Source organism: Ranitomeya variabilis, chromosome 1 (assembly GCF_051348905.1).
Source record: "Ranitomeya variabilis isolate aRanVar5 chromosome 1, aRanVar5.hap1, whole genome shotgun sequence".
Classification (NCBI taxonomy): domain Eukaryota; kingdom Metazoa; phylum Chordata; class Amphibia; order Anura; family Dendrobatidae; genus Ranitomeya; species Ranitomeya variabilis.
The window spans coordinates 838,279,597-838,297,734 of record NC_135232.1 but is presented as its reverse complement, the minus strand read 5'-3'; the positions used below and the strand labels follow the sequence as shown (position 1 = coordinate 838,297,734).

The following is an 18,138-nucleotide window of genomic DNA, read 5'->3' as shown; positions in this document are numbered from 1 at the left end:
CATTCCGATACTGCAAGTATCGGGTATCGGCCGATACTTGCTGTATCGGAATTCTGATACCGAGATCCGATATTTTTGTGATATCGGGTATCGGTATCGAAACAACATTAATGTAAAAATGTGTAAAAGAGAGAATTAAAATAAAAAATATTGCTATACTCACCTCTCCGACGCAGCCTGCACCTTACCGAGGGAAGCGGCAGCGTTCTTTGTTTAAAATTCGCGCTTTTCTTTCCTTTACGTGAGTCCCGGTTTGTGATTGGTTGCGTGCCGCCCATGTGACCGGCACGCAACCAATCACAGCAAGCCGTGACGTAATTTCAGGTCCTTCAGGATTTTAAAATTACGTTCCGGCGTTGTGATTGGTTGCGTCGCAGTCACATGGGAGACGCAACCAATCACAGCAAGCCGTGACGTAATTTCAGGTCCTTAAGGATTTTAAAATTACGTCCCGGCTTTGTGATTGGTTGCGTCGCAGTCACATGGGAGACGCAACCAATCACAAGCCGTGACGTCACGGGAGGCTGTACACGCGCGCATTTTAAAATGGGCGCGTGTCCAGCCTCCCGTGACGTCCCGGCTTGTGATTGGTTGACCGCGGCGCAACCAATCACAAGCCGGGACGTCACGGGAGGCTGGACACGCGCCCATTTTAAAAAGCGCGCGTGTCCAGCCTCCCGTGACGTCACGGCTTGTGATTGGTTAATGGCGGCCATGTTGCCGGGACGCGGACCAATCACAGCAAGCCGTGACGTAATTTCGTCACGGCTTGCTGTGATTGGTCCGCTGTTATGGTTCTCAATGGCAAGAGAACATAGCCCAGCAAACATACGAACTAGCTCTTGGAAGGATGGAAACTAAACTGACCATGAACTAAACCTGCCGCACAACTAACAGTAGCCGGGTAGCGTAGCCTGCGTTTTATCCCTAGACGCCCAGCGCCGGCCGGAGGACTAACTAATCCTGGCAGAGGAAAATATAGTCCTGGCTCACCTCTAGAGAAATTTCCCCGAAAGGCAGACAGAGGCCCCCACAAATATTGGCGGTGATTTTAGATGAAATGACAAACGTAGTATGAAAATAGGTTTAGCAAAATTGAGGTCCGCTTACTAGATAGCAGGAAGACAGAAAGGGCACTTTCATGGTCAGCTGAAAACCCTATCAAAATACCATCCTGAAATTACTTTAAGACTCTAGTATTAACTCATAACATCAGAGTGGCAATTTCAGATCACAAGAGCTTTCCAGACACAGAAACGAAACTACAGCTGTGAACTGGAACAAAATGCAAACACAAACAAGGACTAAGTCCAACTTAGCTGGGAGTTGTCTAGCAGCAGGAACATGCACAGAAAGGCTTCTGATTACAATGTTGACCGGCATGGAAGTGACAGAGGAGCAAGGCTAAATAGCGACTCCCACATCCTGATGGAAACAGGTGAACAGAGAGGATGATGCACACCAGTTCAATTCCACCAGTGGCCACCGGGGGAGCCCAAAATCCAATTTCACAACAGTACCCCCCCCTCAAGGAGGGGGCACCGAACCCTCACCAGAACCACCAGGGCGATCAGGATGAGCCCTATGAAAGGCACGGACCAAATCGGAGGCATGAACATCAGAGGCAGTCACCCAAGAATTATCCTCCTGACCGTATCCCTTCCATTTGACCAGATACTGGAGTTTCCGTCTGGAAACACGGGAGTCCAAGATTTTTTCCACAACGTACTCCAACTCGCCCTCAACCAACACCGGAGCAGGAGGCTCAACGGAAGGCACAACCGGTACCTCATACCTGCGCAATAATGACCGATGAAAAACATTATGAATAGAAAAAGATGCAGGGAGGTCCAAACGGAAGGACACAGGGTTAAGAATCTCCAATATCTTGTACGGGCCGATGAACCGAGGCTTAAACTTGGGAGAAGAAACCCTCATAGGGACAAAACGAGAAGACAACCACACCAAGTCCCCAACACAAAGCCGAGGACCAACCCGACGCCGGCGGTTGGCAAAAAGCTGAGTCTTCTCCTTGGACAACTTCAAATTGTCCACTACCTGCCCCCAAATCTGATGCAACCTCTCCACCACAGCATCCACTCCAGGACAATCCGAAGATTCCACCTGACCAGAAGAAAATCGAGGATGAAACCCCGAATTACAGAAAAAGGGAGACACCAAGGTGGCAGAACTGGCCCGATTATTGAGGGCAAACTCCGCTAAAGGCAAAAAAGCAACCCAATCATCCTGATCTGCAGACACAAAACACCTCAAATATGTCTCCAAGGTCTGATTCGTCCGCTCGGTCTGGCCATTAGTCTGAGGATGGAAAGCAGATGAGAAAGACAAATCTATGCCCATCCTAGCACAGAATGCTCGCCAAAATCTAGACACGAATTGGGTACCTCTGTCAGAAACGATATTCTCCGGAATACCATGCAAACGGACCACATTTTGAAAAAACAGAGGAACCAACTCGGAAGAAGAAGGCAACTTAGGCAGGGGAACCAAATGGACCATCTTAGAGAAACGATCACACACCACCCAGATGACAGACATCTTCTGAGAAACAGGAAGATCCGAAATAAAATCCATCGAGATGTGCGTCCAGGGCCTCTTTGGGATAGGCAAGGGCAACAACAATCCACTAGCCCGAGAACAACAAGGCTTGGCCCGAGCACAAACGTCACAAGACTGCACGAAGCCTCGCACATCTCGAGACAGGGAAGGCCACCAGAAGGACCTTGCCACCAAATCCCTGGTACCAAAGATTCCAGGATGACCTGCCAACGCAGAAGAATGAACCTCAGAAATGACTTTACTGGTCCAATCATCAGGAACAAACAGTCTACCAGGTGGGCAACGATCAGGTCTATCCGCCTGAAACTCCTGCAAGGCCCGCCGCAGGTCTGGAGAAACAGCAGACAATATCACTCCATCCTTAAGGATACCTGTAGGTTCAGAATTACCAGGGGAGTCAGGCTCAAAACTCCTAGAAAGGGCATCCGCCTTAACATTCTTAGAACCCGGCAGGTAGGACACCACAAAATTAAACCGAGAGAAAAACAACGACCAGCGCGCCTGTCTAGGATTCAGGCGTCTGGCGGACTCAAGATAAATTAGATTTTTGTGGTCAGTCAATACCACCACCTGATGTCTAGCCCCCTCAAGCCAATGACGCCACTCCTCAAAAGCCCACTTCATGGCCAAAAGCTCCTGATTCCCAACATCATAATTCCACTCGGCGGGCGAAAATTTACGCGAGAAAAAAGCACAAGGTCTCATCACGGAGCAATCGGAACTTCTCTGCGACAAAACCGCCCCAGCTCCGATTTCAGAAGCGTCGACCTCAACCTGAAAAGGAAGAGCAACATCAGGCTGACGCAACACAGGGGCGGAAGAAAAGCGGCGCTTAAGCTCCCGAAAGGCCTCCACAGCAGCAGGGGACCAATCAGCAACATCAGCACCCTTCTTAGTCAAATCAGTCAATGGTTTAACAACATCAGAAAAACCAGCAATAAATCGACGATAAAAGTTAGCAAAGCCCCAAAATTTCTGAAGACTCTTAAGAGAAGAGGGTTGCGTCCAATCACAAATAGCCTGAACCTTGACAGGATCCATCTCGATGGAAGAGGGGGAAAAAATATATCCCAAAAAGGAAATCTTTTGAACCCCAAAAACGCACTTAGAACCCTTCACACACAAGGAATTAGACCGCAAAACCTGAAAAACCCTCCTGACCTGCTGGACATGAGAGTCCCAGTCATCCGAAAAAATCAAAATATCATCCAGATACACAATCATAAATTTATCCAAATAATCACGGAAAATGTCATGCATAAAGGACTGAAAGACTGAAGGGGCATTTGAAAGACCAAAAGGCATCACCAAATACTCAAAGTGGCCCTCGGGCGTATTAAATGCGGTTTTCCACTCATCCCCCTGCTTAATTCGCACCAAATTATACGCCCCACGAAGATCTATCTTAGAGAACCACTTGGCCCCCTTTATGCGAGCAAACAAATCAGTCAGCAGTGGCAACGGATATTGATATTTAACCGTGATTTTATTCAAAAGCCGATAATCAATGCACGGCCTCAAAGAGCCATCTTTCTTAGCCACAAAGAAAAAACCGGCTCCTAAGGGAGATGACGAAGGACGAATATGTCCCTTCTCCAAGGACTCCTTTATATATTCTCGCATAGCAGCATGTTCAGGCACAGACAGATTAAATAAACGACCCTTAGGGTATTTACTACCCGGAATCAAATCTATGGCACAATCGCACTCCCGGTGCGGAGGTAATGAACCAAGCTTAGGTTCTTCAAAAACGTCACGATATTCAGTCAAGAATTCAGGAATCTCAGAGGGAATAGATGATGAAATGGAAACCACAGGTACGTCCCCATGCGTCCCCTTACATCCCCAGCTTAACACAGACATAGCTTTCCAGTCAAGGACTGGGTTATGAGATTGCAGCCATGGCAATCCAAGCACCAACACATCATGTAGGTTATACAGCACAAGAAAGCGAATAATCTCCTGGTGATCCGGATTAATCCGCATAGTTACTTGTGTCCAGTATTGTGGTTTATTGCTAGCCAATGGGGTGGAGTCAATCCCCTTCAGGGGTATAGGAGTTTCAAGAGGCTCCAAATCATACCCACAGCGTTTGGCAAAGGACCAATCCATAAGACTCAAAGTGGCGCCAGAGTCGACATAGGCATCCGCGGTAATAGATGATAAAGAACAAATCAGGGTCACAGATAGAATAAACTTAGACTGTAAAGTGCCAATTGAAACAGACTTATCAAGCTTCTTAGTACGCTTAGAGCATGCTGATATAACATGAGTTGAATCACCGCAATAGAAGCACAACCCATTTTTTCGTCTAAAATTCTGCCGTTCACTTCTGGACAGAATTCTATCACATTGCATATTCTCTGGCGTCTTCTCAGTAGACACCGCCAAATGGTGCACAGGTTTGCGCTCCCGCAGACGCCTATCGATCTGGATAGCCATTGTCATGGACTCATTCAGACCCGCAGGCACAGGGAACCCCACCATAACATCCTTAATGGCATCAGAGAGACCCTCTCTGAAATTCGCCGCCAGGGCGCACTCATTCCACTGAGTAAGCACAGCCCATTTACGGAATTTCTGGCAGTATATTTCAGCTTCGTCTTGCCCCTGAGATAGGGACATCAAGGCCTTTTCCGCCTGAAGTTCTAACTGAGGTTCCTCATAAAGCAACCCCAAGGCCAGAAAAAACGCATCCACATTGAGCAACGCAGGATCCCCTGGAGCCAATGCAAAAGCCCAATCCTGAGGGTCGCCCCGGAGCAAAGAAATCACAATCCTGACCTGCTGAGCAGGATCTCCAGCAGAGCGAGATTTCAGGGACAAAAACAACTTGCAATTATTTTTGAAATTTTGAAAGCAAGATCTATTCCCCGAGAAAAATTCAGGCAAAGGAATTCTAGGTTCAGATATAGGAACATGAACAACAAAATCTTGTAAGTTTTGAACTTTCGTGGTGAGATTATTCAAACCTGCAGCTAAACTCTGAATATCCATTTTAAACAGGTGAACACAGAGCCATTCCAGGATTAGAAGGAGAGAGAGAGAGAAAGGCTGCAATATAGGCAGACTTGCAAGAGATAAATTACAAGCACACTCAGAACTGAGAAAGAAAAAAAAAAATAAAAAAAAAAAATCTTCAGCAGACTTCTCTTTTCTCTCCTTTCTCTGTCAATTAATTTAACCCTTTTCTGGCCGGTCAAACTGTTATGGTTCTCAATGGCAAGAGAACATAGCCCAGCAAACATACGAACTAGCTCTTGGAAGGATGGAAACTAAACTGACCATGAACTAAACCTGCCGCACAACTAACAGTAGCCGGGTAGCGTAGCCTGCGCTTTATCCCTAGACGCCCAGCGCCGGCCGGAGGACTAACTAATCCTGGCAGAGGAAAATATAGTCCTGGCTCACCTCTAGAGAAATTTCCCCGAAAGGCAGACAGAGGCCCCCACAAATATTGGCGGTGATTTTAGATGAAATGACAAACGTAGTATGAAAATAGGTTTAGCAAAATTGAGGTCCGCTTACTAGATAGCAGGAAGACAGAAAGGGCACTTTCATGGTCAGCTGAAAACCCTATCAAAATACCATCCTGAAATTACTTTAAGACTCTAGTATTAACTCATAACATCAGAGTGGCAATTTCAGATCACAAGAGCTTTCCAGACACAGAAACGAAACTACAGCTGTGAACTGGAACAAAATGCAAACACAAACAAGGACTAAGTCCAACTTAGCTGGGAGTTGTCTAGCAGCAGGAACATGCACAGAAAGGCTTCTGATTACAATGTTGACCGGCATGGAAGTGACAGAGGAGCAAGGCTAAATAGCGACTCCCACATCCTGATGGAAACAGGTGAACAGAGAGGATGATGCACACCAGTTCAATTCCACCAGTGGCCACCGGGGGAGCCCAAAATCCAATTTCACAACAGTCCGCGTCCCGGCAATATGGCGCCGTGACCAATCATAAGCCGGGACGTCACTGGAGGCTGGACACGCGCGCTTTTTAAAATGGGCGCGTGTCCAGCCTCCCGTGACGTCCCGGCTTGTGATTGGTTAATGGCGGCCATGTTGCCGGGACGCGGACCAATCACAGCAAGCCGTGACGTAATTTCGTCACGGCTTGCTGTGATTGGTCCGCGTCCCGGCAACATGGCCGCCCTGACCAATCACAAGCCGGGACTTCACGTAACCAAGTAAAAGCGCGAATTTTAAACAAACAACGCTGCCGGTTCCCTCGCTGAGGTCCAGGCTGCGTCGGAGGGTGAGTATAGCGATATTTTTTATTTTAATTCTTTCTTTTACACATTTATATGGATCCCAGGGCCTGAAGGAGAGTTTCCTCTCCTTCAGACCCTGGGAACCATCAGGAATACCGTCCGGTACTTGAGTCCCATTGACTTGTATTGGTATCGGGTATCGGTATCGGATTGGATCCGATACTTTGCCGGTATCGGCCGATACTTTCCGATACCGATACTTTCAAGTATCGGACGGTATCGCTCAACACTACTGATCAGTATAACTGGTTTCAGGGCTTCTCGATGTGTTAAGGTAAAATAAAATATGAATAAAAATTAAGCTATCACTTACTGTAAAATAGAAGCATTGCAGTTCTTCAAGATTCTGTGTAGTTTCCCTCTAACTGGAGGGATCAATGCCATAAAGCAGAACATTTACCTTTTCCAAATATGATATTGGAGTCCGGCAGTTAATAAATTCTGCGCTGTATCTTAAGCCCTGGGGCATTTTAAAGTAACTCTTAACAGATTCTATGTCATGCCAAGATTCCCCTATCAAAATGATATATCACTACTCCATGTCATTATATCAGTCGCTTCCCTTCACTTCTCAGTAATGCATCACAACAAGCGGACCACGCATCCTCACCTACCAACCGGAGGACATTTCTACCTGAATCAGCTATGTCAAAGAAAAATGTACAACATCTTAATTACAGCTGAGTCTACTTTGCAGAGGATAAATGAGATCTACAGTAGCACTTTAAGGATTCTAAAGCCCTTAGGGATACAGTATAGCAGCACAATTATTCTTCCGCAAGGCTACGGCTTGGAAACAAGAATCCCTATGTGTGCCTGGGTGCCAGCTTACCGGTATATCTGGTATTGATAAATACCACTATGAATTAAGGTGATACATGTTTTACCACTTATTCTTTAACAATGCACCCCCACATGACCACCCCTCTACATAGATTTTATTCTCCAATGTCCAAAAAATGAGATTGCCGCTAACTTACGTTTTCCAGTTCTCTTCTCGATGGAAGATGGAGATATCAGAAGCAGTGCTCCAGAAGTCACACTGTCAAACAGCATGCAAATGTCTGAAGGGAACCTGTGCATTTAGAATTCTCTGTTCTCTATTTGCTCTCCTCGCAGGCTCTCACAATACACCGCTCCGAATGCAGCACTTTGCTAACAGCTGCCGAGGAGCTGCGGGTCCTGTGCAGGCAGATAGAATGGAGGCATGGAGCTTTAATATCCTTTCATGACAAATTGTTTCAAGCACATGTACCACGTAACGGCTTCTCACAGCAAGTCCTAGCGTCAGATGAGTCACGAATAGCCCAGATGGATAGTGGACAGGTATAAAGCACTTGTGCGTCTCCCTATGAGGAGCACGGAATTTAAATAAATGGAACCCAGGAGGACGCCAGAAAGTGGACTGACCTGTAAAAATTCCTCTCAAGCATAGGATTGCCTATTAGAAACAATGAACCTTGAGAAAGTGCAATATGTATCGAAGGTCCATACTCTAATAAATAGTAAAAGACTGACAGCGTGAGACTGATGTGACTGCCACAGCATGTAAAATCCCTGTACATATAGAAATAAATGACTAAAACATGGCTGTTAAGTTTTTTGTCTAAAAACATAATAATAACAATATAAAACATAATAATAACAAAAATATAAGAATCTTGGTCAGAAGATGTTTGAGATTTCTCATAACAATTAGACGAGCGTATAAATTGAACGTGTGCTGCCCAATTTTGGATTAGACAGCACACGGACAGCACACTGACCCATGTTATTCAATAGGAATACAGATCGCACATGGACACCACATGGGGCATGTTCACTGCCACCCTACCAAATGATTTTTCACTAAGTATTAAGGAGGAATGGAGGGGACAATGTTCCCCATTCATGTGATAAGCAAGGGTCCCCAAAAGTGATGACCCCTGCAATCATACACTTATCACCTACCTTATGGATATCTATCTATTTGGTAACAGACTTTTCAGCAGAAGTAATACATTGCACTGTAATAGGGTTGTGTTTCACCGCTCTTTTCACCACTTTTGACATGGCTGTAAAAATAGTGTAATAATAATTAACTTTGTCTGAAGATTTGTAATGGTTTCAATTTCAGTAGTCACCAAACTAAGAAATAACTAAGAAACATCTTAAAGGGAATCTGTAAACAGGTTTGTGCCTTTTATTCTGAAAGCAAGATAATGTAGAGACAGAGACCCTGATTCTTATGATGTGTCACTTACTGAGCTGCTTGCTGTAGTTTTGATAAAATCATTGTTTTATCACTAAAAAATTAGTAAACCTGCTGTCATGTAGTGCTCCACATTCATGAGCTCTGTATAACCCCACCACACTAGTGATTGGCAGCTTCCTATGTATGCACAGTGTACAGAGAGCGGCCAATCAAAAATCTGCTAGTCAGTGGGGTGGGTGGGGAACTGGGGGATATGCAACAGGCAATACAATGATTTTATCAAAACAGCAGCAGGCAGCCCAGTAAGTGATACATCGCTGGAATCAGAGTCTCTTTCCCACAGAATTTGAAAAAAACATTAACTGCAACGTCCTCTGTCTGCTACATGTGTCTTTTCTTATGCCTCTGCTAAATAATTTAACTCAGCCCTCACTAATAGTAGACCCCACATTGTAAAGACGGTCCACTCCGGATCTATATGTTGTAGGGGATGCAAAATAGAACTATAGTTCACAATACTGGAGTTCTGCTCAAATCAATCCTTAATAGGAAATGTAATACTTCTAAGGGTTCTTTATCAGAGCTGTTCAGACTAGCTAAGGTCACGCAACAGCGGGTGAGTTTAAGATGCTACATTTATAGTGTACAGGTTATGGAATAGGTTACAGAGCTGTCAGAAGGCAATGAAGCAAATCTTTTATCCCCTTCCGTGCTTTAGTATATACTGTTCAGTCAATGAAGTGAAGTGAAAAGAGCTCAGCGTGTGACTCGCTTAGAGTCATGGACTCCGCAGCCACTATAGAGCACAGACTCTCACACAACATATCAGGCACTTCATGGTTGAAGTGTAAGGTCCATTGCCCATAACCTGTACCTCTGCCTTCTCCGCTCTAGGGCTCAATATGTCCATTAACACAAGATTCCATTTTACGAACAAGAGCAACTCTTGGAGAAAAGTCTTTTCTGATCATCTTTTCAAGTTCTATCTTGCTACTTTAGTGGCTTGGTTTAAGAACTAGAAATCCAGTATGTCCAAAGAACATCTCCTTATCGGAGGCTCCTAATTTGTCTGAATTTCATAAAAAGCAATTGACTGGCGCTTTTTATTCAGAAGTAAAATCTCGTTTATCCTGTTATTACAGAACTGATCCATTTTTTTAAAATTTTTAATTATTTTAAGGTCACTAAATGTAACAAAGTATGACTCTTTAAGACAGGTATGAAAGCATAAAAAAGCTTACCACGCCTTTAGAGAATGATTTCTAATTTTACGACTGAATTATAAGATGCAGTAAACAGTAAAAACATTTTTTTATATGCTCATTGATTTTCCATTCATGCTAGGAGAGCCCCTGCAATAAGCAGTTAATGTGAGCAACCTAACTAGTGGGATCAGAGGCCCTCTCTGATTATTGAGAATGTTTTTTAAGGCATTTTAAGTTATAAGTTATGTCCGGCAGAGCTCATTTTTGCATTGGAACTGAGCAGCACAATTAATTCACAATCCAACATACTTGACCAGACAAGTGTGCAGTTGACAAATATCATATACATGTCCTAGCAAACCTAAGCCATGACTGTAGCGCGACAGCCATCTAATGTCTACGGCAAGCCTAAGCCATGACTGCAGTGCGACAGCCATCTAATGTCTACGGCAAGCCTAAGCCATGACTGCAGTGCGACAGCCATCTAATGTCTACGGCAAGCCTAAGCCATGACTGCAGTGCGACGGCCATCTAATGTCTACGGCAAGCCTAAGCCATGAAAGTAGCGGGACAGCCATCTAATGTCTACGGCAAGCCAAAGTCATGACTGTAGTGTGACAGCCATCTAATGTCTACGGCAAGCCTAAGCCATGACTGCAGTGCGACAGCCATCTAATGTCTACGGCAAGCCTAAGCCATGACTGCAGTGCGACAGCCATCTAATGTCTACAGCAAGCCTAAGCCATGACTGCAGTGCGACAGCCATCTAATGTCTACGGCAAGCCTAAGCCATGAAAGTAGCGGGACAGCCATCTAATGTCTACGGCAAGCCAAAGTCATGACTGTAGTGTGACAGCCATCTAATGTCTACGGCAAGCCTAAGCCATGACTGCAGTGCGACAGCCATCTAATGTCTACGGCAAGCCTAAGCCATGACTGCAGTGCGACAGCCATCTAATGTCTACAGCAAGCCTAAGCCATGACTGCAGTGCGACAGCCATCTAATGTCTACAGCAAGCCTAAGCCATGACTGTAGTGTGACAGCCATCTAATGTCTACGGCAAGCCTAAGCCATGACTGTAGTGTGACAGCCATCTAATGTCTACGGCAAGCCTAAGCCATGACTGTAGTGTGACAGCCATCTAATGTCTACGGCAAGCCTAAGCCATGACTGTAGTGTGACAGCCATCTAATGTCTACGGCAAGCCTAAGCCATGACTGTAGTGTGACAGCCATCTAATGTCTTCGGCAAGCCTAAGCCATGACTGTAGTGTGACAGCCATCTAATGTCTACGGCAAGCCTAAGCCATGACTGCAGTGCGACAGCCATCTAATGTCTATGGCAAGCCTAAGCCATGACTGTAGTGTGACAGCCATCTAATGTCTATGGCAAGCCTAAGCCATGACTGTAGTGTGACAGCCATCTAATGTCTACAGCAAGCCTAAGCCATGACTGTAGTGTGACAGCCATCTAATGTCTACAGCAAGCCATGATTGTAGTGCGACAGCCAAGCAGCAGAGTCTCTACGCTGACCAGGTTCTATATGCTCATAGATAAGATGCTAACTGGTCTGCTATGCATAATGCTATTTTCCCTAACAATTCAAAATCCGATTGTCCCGATGGAGAAAAAATGCGAACATTGTAGTGCACCAAAGTACAAAGGTGCTGCTCTTGCGCAAAAGTCAGAATACCCTAGTGACCTCTTACACCACAAGAGCTCAGAACTTTGCTTGCTCGTTCCTCTCCACCATATCTTCTAGATGACACCATTTGGACAAGCAAAATATGTTTTTCAGCTGAGATGCAAGCCAACGTTCACGATCCAGGCACACGTTTAATGAAAATGCTGGCTACATATCAATAGCAAAAAAGTTTTTAACCAAAAATAAAAATTTCAACAAAATCGAACAGTGCCAAGCCGGGTAATTCTGCTAGTTTATGATAAATAATGGAATCGACAGGTGTTTGAAGATGGCTGCTCTGCTGCAGAAGGTGAGAGGTTCCACACGCCAAGGTAGATACAAGTAGCAGTATTAAGAGTTTCTGTCTCAAACTATGCTCTTTTTCAATGACGAACTACAGAGATGCTTAAGTTTATGACAAATGCAATTCTTACTTTCTTTATATGTCTAGGTTGAATAGGTAACCCATTGCCACGTGTATTTACTTCTTATTTTCCAATCTCACCATACAGTTGCAGAAGCCACTGGGGTTTTGAAATTGTTTGTTGGCATATAAATGTAGTCGTTAGCTTTCTGCTGTCTTGCTTTACTACATGGATTGTTCTTGCATAATATCCGACACATGACACTACCCTCCATACTTTTCTTGCTGCTTACTGCTGTTTGCATTACTACAATTCTGTTTTTCTGACAGCGTGGTGGAGTGGGGGGCATTCCTGACCTTGGTGTGGAGCTCTGTGAGATCTAGTTACTAACCTGGGTTTATGAGATCACCAAGCTCATGGACCAAAGTGACCCTGCTTCTGTCATCTGTAGAAGAAAAGGCATGAGGGAGTGGAGCACGCTATAACCAGGATGACACAAATATCTGTCAATATGTTGGATTGAATGCATATTATTGACCTACATACAACCTAATAACAGCACAATTTTTTACAATAAAGCAATTACCAGCCATAAAATTAAATCATTGTGTTACAAAATGTGCATACATCTCACATAATCCTTTACCATAATATTAGTATTCTCAGGATTTGCATGCACCCCTTCTTGGCAGACATTAGGTGAGCAGAATCCCGCATTTGTCATTTACGAAACTACAATTCAAATACAAAATAACAATTACGGTATATCTCTAAGAAAAAGGATTAAACTATAATGCACAGAGTGGACAGAGTGGACTTTGGCAATTCCAATAAATTATGGCGACTATAGAATATGACTTACTAAATAATTAGCCACCACTGACTGGTGAAAGGGTGGAGTAAAAAAGTCCAAAAGTAAAAGTTGTTTGTGAGAAGAAGGTGTCACGCTCTGCTGCAAGTGAAGTCAGCCAGATCTGCAGAACAGCTGCACTAACATATTGCTTACTGCTTATTGTGGTCACTGCACATATTCCAACCCTGTCCTATACCCCGTAAATGTATGGGTATGATACTGTGAATGTCTGACATCCCTCCCTAACAAAACTGTTAATATATTCATATCTTACAGGGGTTGACCCGGTTCCGAATTTTCCAGTACCACTTTTGTCTATGGTCTTTGTCAGGTATTTCCTCTAATCCTTATATAGTATAATGAGTTGAGTAAGGGCTCTTTCACACTTTAGTCTTTTTGTTTTATTCAAAATGTGTTGTTTTGTGAAAAAAACGGATCCAGCAAATTTGCCCGCTGGATCCGTCTTCTTCTCATAGACTTGTGTTAGCGACGGATTACCAAGGATGGTCTCACGTTTCGTCCGTTGTGTGCAGGATCCGTCGGAATTTGTTTATCCGTAGTCTGGAGAGGACGGACAGAGTAACGTTTTTTGTCTGCGTGGAAAAGGCGGACAGCGACGGATCCAGCAGCGTCCAGCGTCCGTCGCTGGCTAGAATGGAAGCCTATGGGCGCAGGATCTGTCACTGTCCGTCAAATGACGGAATCCAGTGACAGATTCCATTTTTTTACACTGAGCATGCTCCAAATCTGTATTTAGTAGCCAATTGGCCAGACAGCCCCAAATCTATATAAACCTGCCATGTTGCTTCATTCATCAATGTGCCAGCAAGAAGCATACAAGCAAGAAGCCTGCCAGCAGCCTGCCTGATGGATAGATGCATAGATGGTCACAATATTTGCTAGAACCTCTTCCATTCCTGCCACTTGCTCTACAATCTCTCAAAGATGGGGTGTTAAAACACTCAATATACAGGTTTCCATTATTTTCCAGTAGCCAATCACATTTGGGAGCCTCCCGTTAGGAAATATGAAAAAACGGATCGGTCAAAAAAATGGAAGAAACGGATTAAAAAAACGGATGCAACAGATCCGTTGTTTCCATTTCTCACTATTTTTGACGGATCCGTCGCTCAGTCGCGATGACGAATTTTGACTGACGCCAGAAGACTGAAGTGTGAAAGATGCTTAACAGTGTTATTGAGGCAATATTGAACCCTTTTTTTAATCCCTGATAGCTACCTCCTTATAATAACCTAGAAGAAAAACCTAACAATATAGTAGATTTTCATTTATTACTCGATTTCTTCAGATTTACAGTGTTTGATGACTTTTACGAGTATTCAGAATGGACAAGATATGAAACCCCCACAAAAAGTTTTATATGAGGTTGTAGAAATCAGACATTAATCGACTATACAGTAGTCTAAAAAGCAGAAATATGACTTTGGGTAGTTCACATCGCGGTACTGTATATCACATGTATTTTACTAATGAATGGATTGCACAACTACTGAAGGTCCTATAATTGAACTCTGACCCTGACAACCATGGGCTTCTTCCTACAGGACCACCCATAAGCTGTGACCTCCTGTGCTGTATCTAAAAACAGGGTATAGCTGAGTTTGAAATTCCTGCATCTGCCCAATAGAAAAATATTAAAACTTAAGAAACCTCTGTGATTGATACCTTTTCATGAGGCTAACATGGTACAAAGATTTATTTTTCCTGTACCTACCGAATGCACTATATATGCTGACATCAGTAAATGTGGTCGAAGTATGTGCAGAATTCAATGCACCTAATATATTCACTATTATTATTTTTATAGCATAGACTGAGGGAAGGAAAAGTCGGAGAAAGGATGTGAATTAATAACTAGCCAATAAAGTGTAAAGAGTAGTTAATTTGCCATATTTATTAAACACAGTTCTCAGTATAGTCCTGTAGATGACAGTAACATTTCTTGTCAATCTATCTACTATATAATTGTCTAAGGGTCACTTCCGTCTGTCTGTCCTTCTGTCTTTCTGTCTGTCTGTCTGCCACAGATATTCATTGGTCGTGGCCTCTGTCTGTCATGGAATCCAAGTTGCTGATTGGTCGTGGCAAAACGCCCACGACTATTGCCACGACCAATCAGCGACGCGCACAGTCCGGAAGAAAATGGCCGCTCCTTACTCCCTGCACTCAGTGCCCGGCGCCCGCATACACCCCTCCGGTCACCGCTCACACAGAGTTAATGCCGGCGGTAACGGACTGCGTTATGCCGCGGGTAACGCACTCCGTTACCGCCGCTATTAACCCTGTGTGACCAAGTTTTTACTATTGACGCAGCCTATGCAGCGTCAATAGTAAAAACATCTAATGTTAAAAATAATAAAAAAAATAAAAAATCATTATATACTCACCTTCCGCCGCCTTTCCCGCTCCTCGTGATGCTGCGGCCGGTCCATGCAAGCGGCACGTTCCGGTGGCAAGGATGGTCTGGGAGAAGGACCTGCCATGAGGTCACGGTCATGTGACCGCGATGTCATCACAAGTCCTGCGTGCCTGCTCGAGAAGGACCTGCCGTGACATCACGGTCATGTGACCGCGACACGGTCATGTGACTGCGATGTCATCACAGGTCCTGCGCGCCTGCGTGAGAAGGACCTGCCATGACATCACGGTCAGGTGACCGCGACATCATCACACCCTGGGACCGGAAGCTGCCACCTGCACCCCACACAGGCGACAGAACTACAACGCGCCTGCGGAAGGTGAGTATATGTGTATTTTTTTAACCTGTGACATACGTGGCTGGGCAATATACTACATGGCTGGGCAATATACTACGTGACTGCCCAATATACTACGTGGCTGGGCAATATACTATGTGGCTCTGTGCTGTACACTACGTCACTGGGCAATATACTACGTCACTGGGCAATATACTACATCGCTGGGCAATATACAACGTCGCTGGGCAATATACTGCCTGGCTGGCTAATACACTACGTCACTGGGCAATATACTATGTGGACATACATATTCTAGAATACCCGAAGCGTTAGAATCGGGCCACCATCTAGTATATAATAATAGCCAAAGTCCCTGAAGTAAATTGGCTTTATGGACCAAAAGTTGGATATCTATAAGACTAACTAGATGGTGGCCCGATTCTAACGCATTGGGTATTCTAGAATATGCATGTCCACGTAGTATATTGCCCAGTGATGTAGTACATTGCCCAGTGACGTAGTATATAGCACAGCCACGTAGTATATTGGCCAGCCACGTAGTATATTGCCCAGCAATGTAGTATATTGCCCAGCGACGTTGTATATTGCCCAGTAGGGTTGAGCGACCTTTACTTTTATAGGATTGGGTCGGGTTTCACGAAACCCGACTTTTTCAAAAGTCGGGTCGAGTGAAATCGGCCGATCCTATAAAAAAGTCGGGGTCGGGGTCGGCCGAAACTCGAAACCCAATGCAGTGCATTGGGTTTCCAATGGTTCCCAGGGTCTGAAGGAGCGGAAACTCTCCTTCAGGCCCTGGGATCCATATTTAAGTGTAAAATAAAGAATTAAAATAAAAAATATCGCTATACTTACACTCTGACGGGCCCTGGTACTAACCGGGAACCTTCCTTCCTTAGAATCAGCCTTCCAAGACCTTGCGGTGACGTCGCGGTGACGTCGCGGCTTGTGATTGGTCGCGCGGCCCCCATGTGACCGCTCGCGCGACCAATCACAAGCCGCGACGTCACCGTGACGTCACCGAAGGCCCTGGAAGGGCTGATTCTTAGGAAGGAAGGCTTCCGGAACGAAGCCGAGGGTGAGTATATTCCTATTAGGTATATACTCACCCTCGGACACACCCTGCTTCTTTCCGGCAGCCTTCCTTCCTAAGAATCAGCCCTTCCAGGACCTTTGGTGATGTCACCGAAGGTCCTGGAAGGGCTGATTCTTAGGAAGGAAGGCTGCCGGAACGAAGCCGAGGGTGAGTATATTCCTATTAGGTATATACTCACCCTCGGACACGCCTTGCTTCTTTCCGACAGCCTTCCTTCCTAAGAATCAGCCCTTCCAGGGCCTTCGGTGACGTCACGGTGACGTCGCGGCTTGTGATTGGTCGCGCGAGCGGTCACATGGGGGCCGCGCGACCAATCACAAGCCGCGACGTCACTGCGACGTCACCGCAAGGTCCTGGAAGGCTGATTCTACGGAAGGAAGGTTCCCGCTTAGTACCAGGGCGCATCAGAGGGTAAGTATAGCGATATTTTTTATTTTAATTCTTTATTTTACAATTAAGTCTGAATTCCGATACCAATTCCCGATATCTTAAACATATCGGGAATCGGTATCGGAATTCCGATTCCAGATTCAGAAGATCGCCGACCTCATGGCCGACCCCACACAGGGGTCGGGTCGGGTTTCATGAAACCCGACTTTGCCAAAAGTCGGCGACTTCTGAAAATTGCTGACCCGTTTCGCTCAACCCTATTGCCCAGTGATGTAGTATATTGCCCAGTGACGTAGTATATTGCCCAGTGACATAGTATATTGCCCAGTGACGTAGTATACAGCACAGCCATGTAGTATATTGCACAACGACGTAGTATACAAGTATACAGCACAGAGCCAAGTAGTATATTGCCCAGCCACGTAGTATATTGGGCAGTTATGTAGTATATTGCCCAGCTACGTAGTATATTGCCCAGCCACGTATGTCACAGGTTAAAACAATAAAAAATAAACACATACTCACCTTCTGCAGGCGCGTTTTAGTTCTGTCGCCTGCGTGGGGTGCAGGTGGCAGCTTCCGGCCCCAGGGTGTGATGACGTCGCGGTCACCTGACTGTGATGTCATGGCAGGTCCTTCTCACGCAGGCGCGCAGGACCTGTGATGACGTCGCGGTCACATGACCATGTCGCGGTCACATGACCGTGACGTCACAGCAGGTCCTTTTCGCGCAGGCGTGCATATAATGA

At 45.2% G+C, this 18,138-nt stretch overlaps 1 protein-coding gene across 4 annotated transcripts in view; it reads right to left on the bottom strand.

Moving 5' to 3' along the window:
- The window catches only part of ARHGAP24 (Rho GTPase activating protein 24), a 1,388,018-nt gene that overhangs the window by 735,190 nt on the left and 634,690 nt on the right, over nt 1–18,138 (bottom strand). Inside the window, exon 1 of one of the 4 annotated variants that reach the window (XM_077275808.1) lies at nt 7,844–8,296. The exons of the other annotated variants lie outside the window; for them this stretch is intronic. Within the exon in view, the coding sequence (XP_077131923.1) occupies nt 7,844–7,946 (103 nt within the window). The 5' untranslated portion in view covers nt 7,947–8,296. Of the gene's footprint in view, nt 1–7,843; nt 8,297–18,138 lie in introns of those variants that run through there. 4 annotated transcript variants of the gene reach the window in all.